The 6216-nt window shown below is 40.2% G+C and overlaps 1 protein-coding gene across 1 annotated transcript in view; it reads right to left on the bottom strand.

Annotated features, from left to right (window-relative positions):
- Positions 1-6216, bottom strand: part of LOC106535436 (xylosyltransferase 1) — a gene marked incomplete at its 3' end in the record, with an annotated part of 36149 nt that overhangs the window by 9436 nt on the left and 20497 nt on the right. The window contains 2 exon segments of the mRNA XM_014032435.1: positions 3894-4069; positions 4154-4326. Of these exon segments, the coding sequence (XP_013887889.1) occupies positions 3894-4069; positions 4154-4326 (349 nt within the window).

The raw sequence follows: 6216 nt of genomic DNA on the forward strand, positions 1-6216 counted from the left end.
ACACACACACACACACACACACACACACACACACACACGCGCGCGCGCGCACACACACATGCGCACACACAGACACTAAACCGGGGGAATTCATGTCAAGCTCCAGATTTGCCACCTGAGTGGTCACCCTGTCCACTGGGTGCAGTTTGCTTACTGTCAGCCCTGTAGTCACTGGTGCTCACACACACACACACAGTCAGCTGCAACTATCTTTATGAGGACCTGGCATTGACTTCCATTAATTTCTACAGCCTAACCAACCCTAAAGCTAACCACACAGGTACGTAGCTGACCCCAAAACTAACCTAAATTCAAATCATACCTTAGCCCTAAACTTAACTTCCAACGGCATTTCCCCTCATGAGGACTAGACTCAGGTCCCCATAAGTTGACTTAGATCCCCACAGGTAGGTGTGTATGCCAAAAAAAAAACTGTCCCACGACGTAGGGAATACCTACCCGCACGCACACACACAATTGTTCTAGACTTTTCATTTCATTTGCTATTTACTCCTAAAGGTTGACCTTTTTTAGAGAAGTGAACTCAGTCTAACATCACTTTAAGGATAAAGTTAAAGCAACTCTTTTGAATTGTAAAATAGTTCATTTCTGACTAAATTGATGATATAACAGCTGGTCCAATTGAAGCTAAAAGTCAGTGTTCATAAAAAATCTATTTTATCAACTTTTAGACCACTGTCAGTTTTTTTTTTCTTATTTGATATTTTGTATGAAATCCTGTGTTTGTTTGCAAGCACAGAGCAGTAGCAAAAAACTAATTGTAGCTCGCAACACCTCTGGTAGGAAAATCACAACACTTTTAGCAGATAAAATAATTATAAAATATGGTTTGTAAGAAGAACTTGTCTCCTGTTTTTGTGTATTGTTATGGCAGCTTTACGGCACCACATGCAGGTTTTTCTACTGCGTTTTTGGGTCTTTTTTCTTCATATTCATGTGGAAAAAGACATTTTTGGAAACAATGATATTTAAATAGATTTGTTTTCTTTTAAGAACAATAAACAGAAAGAAAAAGGTTTTATGTGGGCAATGCCTTAGATGTTGGCAGCACTCAGATTTGCCTCTACCTCCACAATTTGGTCCGGATATAAACACTATTCTTCCAAGCTGAGGTCATATAAAGAGCTTTTTAGCACATGCAAGGCAATAATTATTCATAACCTTTCCACAAACACCATTTTGGTACTTTTAAACACAAATAATAGGTGACATTGATAAGTCAAGAAGATAATGAAAAGTGAAACTTAAACACAATGAAAGGGGCTTTTAAAAAGAGCTAAAATGCAAGGTGACTATAGATAAAGCTGAGAGAGAGGGGTGGGCTTGCTGACAAAGAAAGTGTGTAACTCATCCTCTGGCCTCTTCGGACCGACACAAACACARGATATATCTCCCTGTGGACCTCTGCTGGTGCGAGGGGCTCTGGGGCTGCCATTGACAGCCATCCATGCGGCAGGGCGGACATTATCAGGGAATTAGAGGGGAAATAATGCTTGTCTCCTATTCCACTGATAACAACAGAAATACTCGGGCATTCRGGAGCAGGGGAGCCCCCCACATTCCTGTCTGCAACGACGCAGGACATTTACAACGATGGGCTATTCTGTGTACAAAACCAGTGTAAATTTATAGAACAGGACAGGTTGTCGGGCGGTTGTTCGTTCATCAGGATGAGGTTATTAAGCAGAGCTCTTGAAGATGCCAGTTTGATCCCAAACTCCAGCAGTTGACGTGTCAAAAAGTCTTTTAATAAACTTATCACTGCTGGTTGTGTGTCTGCAGCCGGGCCCGAGGCTTCCGTTTAACCCAAAACAAATGCGTTGATGTGTTTAGTCTTAAATACACTGCAAAAACTGTCCACCTAACCAAGTTTTAAAACCTTATATCCAGCCAAAAAGTCTTTTTGATCTTGCTTTGAGGCAGATTTAATGAACAAGAACTGATTGTGTAAGAATAATAATCTTGTTTTCAGAATGTGTCAGATTATTTGTCTTGTTATCTGAAAATTTGACTCAAATTAAGTCAAAAATTTCTGCCAATGGATTAAGAAAATTTTACTTGGTAAGATTCTTGAAAAAAGAAAAAATTGAGCCAAATCAAGTATTTCAGGATTCTTACCAAGTTAAATTTTCTTACTTTATTGGCAGAAATTTTTGACTTAATTTGAGTCAAATTTTCAGACTAACAAGACAAATAATCTTACACATTCTGAAAACAAGATTATTATTCTTACACAATCAGTTCTTGTTTAGTAAATCTGTCAAAACAAGATCAAAAAGACTTTTTGGCTGATATAAGGTTTTAAAACTTGGTTTGGTGGACATTTTTTGCAGTGTAAAAGGGATTATTTGTTGCCAGATCTCATTCTTAAAGATGGGAAAGAGTTGTCAGATTAAAAAAAGTCTGGTTAATGTTTGAGTGAGGACACTTTAACAACACTGTTGCTGGCGCTCGCAGGGGCCTGAACCCAGACCTGACTTTTTAAAAAGACCAAATTTGCAAGTTCAACTCTTTTAAACACACTTCGCAGGCTCTGTTAAATCCAGGCTGTGGTTGGAAATGCACTTGCTAAGCAAAGATACAAGAGTGCAATTTCCATATTTTTATACTGCACAGATCCAAAACACGCAGTTCCCTCTCATTTCCCCTCTCTAACTGCTTATTCGTTCTCCTCCGGCTCTCCCTGTCATTTCTGCCTCTCGGCTCCCTCTTTTGCTCCATCAATCGTTTCGTTTCCCAACAGACGGGGCTTAAAACCTCCACTGTCAGCCCTTTTCTCAACAACATCACCCCCATGCAAATGAGGAGGCAAAAGATGGGAAGAAAACAGCGTCTCGGTCCACACACACTCGCAGATACCTTTAATCAGACACAAAGACAGCCTAACAGGCATTTAGACATGATAAATATGCACGGGTTTACATCAGCAGGTGCTGAGACGCGCTGAGCTATCCCGTCTGCGAGACACAAACTTGGGCATGTGCACAGCAGCCGTGCAAAAACAGAGGCAGCCGTGTGACTATGTATCATTCATTGTTAGGGTAAAAATGACAAACYCAAGGAGGAAGGCACCACGACGAACCACGTCCYCATTTACCCCCGCGTCTTCGCTCCAGCTGTGGAGCCATCAGATCCTTTTCACCCAGTGGCCGTTACAGCTTGTCTAAACTCAACTGGTGGACATCTGGCTGTGCAGAGGAGATAACTCTCTCTTTAATAGGCAGATTTTAATTGGCTGCTGCAGAGCTACATCAAAAACCCAGCAGACCCTCAACTCCCAGAAGGACCATAAACTCATACTAGTTTTGCCTCCAATAGGCTATTTCCATGACTTCACGTCTTGTTCATGTGGACTTTGCAGCTTTTAATTACATTTTACAGTCTCCTAAGTGGGACGGTTTTGAATGCAAGGATGGCTTTTGTCCATACGGTTCACAACTGGCCTGGAGAGTCAATAGGCATTGACCTTAGGCAATTAAATTGCAATCAGTTCGACATGTAACCTATTCAATGTGGTGTACACAAGGAAACAGGCGCTGGGAAGAAGCGTTTGAATGAATAGTGTTTGAGAAAGCAGAGGTTCTACATCATTGATCTGTTTGGCTCGACTGTATTTAAAGCTCACAGTTAACCACAGGAGCTCAGACTGGTGTGTATCGAATTTCTCCTGTATCGGCCGAGAACAGGACAGTATTGTACTTGCAGCATTCCTGTAAGGAAAACCATGTTCTGGGTAAAGATTTCGGATTTTTATTGACTGCTTCTTAAAGAACTCGCACAGCTGTCCTCCCTTTAAGACTCTACCCGTCTACCCTTTACTGAAACACGAGGTCATCCTCTGTCACCTGATTGGGTAGTCTGCGGCGCTGAGATTGATGAAGAAGTCCCAGTTCCAGTCCCTCATGGCCAGCAAGTCAGCCATGCTGCGCAGATACATGGTCAGCAAACTGGCTCCGCCCCAGATGGTGGCCATGCGCCAGGGGGTCACCCTCACATTGGGGTAGTGGGAAGCCAAGACCTGCACCTGCCTGTGCAGGAAGTTAGAGCGCTGYAAAAAAAAGAAAGATCCGGCACTGATTAACAATCCAGCTGATATCAAGAGATTTAATTRGGCCGGCAGTTCGAGTCTCACCTGGTCGACGTGTATGTAGTAGTAGTGGGAGGTGTGGTAGATGGCTTTGAAGAGGCGCTGGAACTGGCGGGAGGCTCGTCCATGAATCACAAGGACAAACGCTATCCTCACTGGTTTGGTTGGAAAGTTCTCCGCYGAATCCTCATCCCACTGGACGTTCACGTTAGCTTTACCTGCACAGGTTCGCAGACACAAGTTTGCATATTGATGTCCCAGTGAAGCACAAAGTTTATTTTTCATTGGTAAAACTCGGSCTGTGTTTTATTCAGAGCAAATTCCCGYACCAAAAAAAATAAATAAATAAATAAAAAAGTAAATTAATAAAAACGAAAATCAAAGAGGCTAACCATGAATTATATTTTTGAAATGAAGCAACTGTATTTCTTTTTAATCAAGAACAGAGAAAGCAAATGGAAAATTGCTGATTACATTTATTAAAACTAATTCAGTGTCATTTATAGTAGCATCAGCAACAACAGCTTATAAAAGCAWCACAATTAAGGCCAGTTTCAGGGTGATCAAAGTATTCCTAATGAGCCAATTTTATGTTACAAGTAACTGTACGTCCATTTTCTTATTAATGACTACTGTTCGCTAACACATACCTSTTTGTTTAACCAGGAAAATMATGAGATTTAAAGTTTATTTTACAAGAATAGAACATCACAGCTGGGTGTTTAAAAATAACAGATTAAAAGTACCTCAGGTTCACAATGCAGCTGCATGACGTGAAAGTATCGTCTTAAAATGTGCAAATAAAGTGAAATAATCTCATCTGGATTAGATGCTTAAAACTACAACAAAACCCAAACAAAACCAGATCAGAGGTACACAAAGCKATGAATCAGTCATCCATTTATGATGCGAGTGGACTGAAACTATTTCGGCCACATTGCTCTGGCTGTAGCTACTTCCCTCCCACAGACAGGAATCCTATAAGCGATTCCGTTGGGAGCCCCTGGGTGGAGCGTCGTCTGACAACGCGCCATCATTTCTCTCACACAGAACTCCCAGAAAATGCCTTGGACTTTGCAAAAAAATAAAAAAAATAAAAAAAAAATGACAGCAGCATGAATGCAGGCACACACGCCCTGGTCGTGGCCTGTCAGGCCACTGTCAAATGAAACAATTCCACCAATCTCTGGAGAGCCACTGAAAATCCTGCTCTGCTCTGTGGTGTGGTTTTGTACCACCCTTAACCACCAAAGCACTGCAAACTAAAAAGAAGAAGAAAAAAAAAACATTCCTTGCAATGTAAAGTGAGCTGAGACGTCCTCTGTGATTTGGAGTAATAACATGTTTTGTATGTACAGAATGTAGAAAGCTCTTTACGTTCATCTCTTCATCATTTTTCTTTTTTAATTAGATATGAGACATTTGCTAGTTTTTAATGACAACTAAAACAAAAAAACTCCTGAAGATTTTTGCCTGACGCCTACGCAACTGCAGCCCAACATGACGCTGTAATAATTTAAACTAAGAAAAAATTTTGGTGAGTAGGTTGTATAAGAAAAGAGCCAAGATCAGAAGAGATGTTAAAGCTGTTTCCAGTTCATTATTGCCACGATGGTAACCACATATCTGTGTCTGTCACTCCCTGATCACCAAGTTAATGAAAGGGAGACATAAATAACAATAACTTTATTTAAAAAGCGCTTTCAGACAAAGTGCTGAACATTTACAAAATAAATAGACTGAAAATTAAGCCTCAAACAGTCACTGTGCATACATTTTAAATTAGATTTATAATTTCTTGAAGAACAAGCAAAGACGTAATGGTCATACACTGCAAAAACTGTCCATCTAACCAGGTTTTAAAATATTTTATCCAGTCAAAAAGTCTTTTTGATCTTTTTTGAGACTGATTTACTAAAAAAGAACAGAATGTGTAAGATTAACAATCTTGTTATCAGAACATGTAAGATTATTTATCTTTTTAGCCAGGAAATGTTACTCAAATTAAGTGAAAAATTCTCCAAATGGAGCGAGAAATACAGCGGGTAAAATAAGTATTGAACACGTCACCATTTTTCTCAGTAAATATATTACTAGAGGTGCTAATG

Source organism: Austrofundulus limnaeus, unplaced genomic scaffold (genome assembly GCF_001266775.1).
Source record: "Austrofundulus limnaeus strain Quisiro unplaced genomic scaffold, Austrofundulus_limnaeus-1.0 Scaffold1447, whole genome shotgun sequence".
Taxonomy (NCBI): Eukaryota; Metazoa; Chordata; class Actinopteri; order Cyprinodontiformes; family Rivulidae; genus Austrofundulus; species Austrofundulus limnaeus.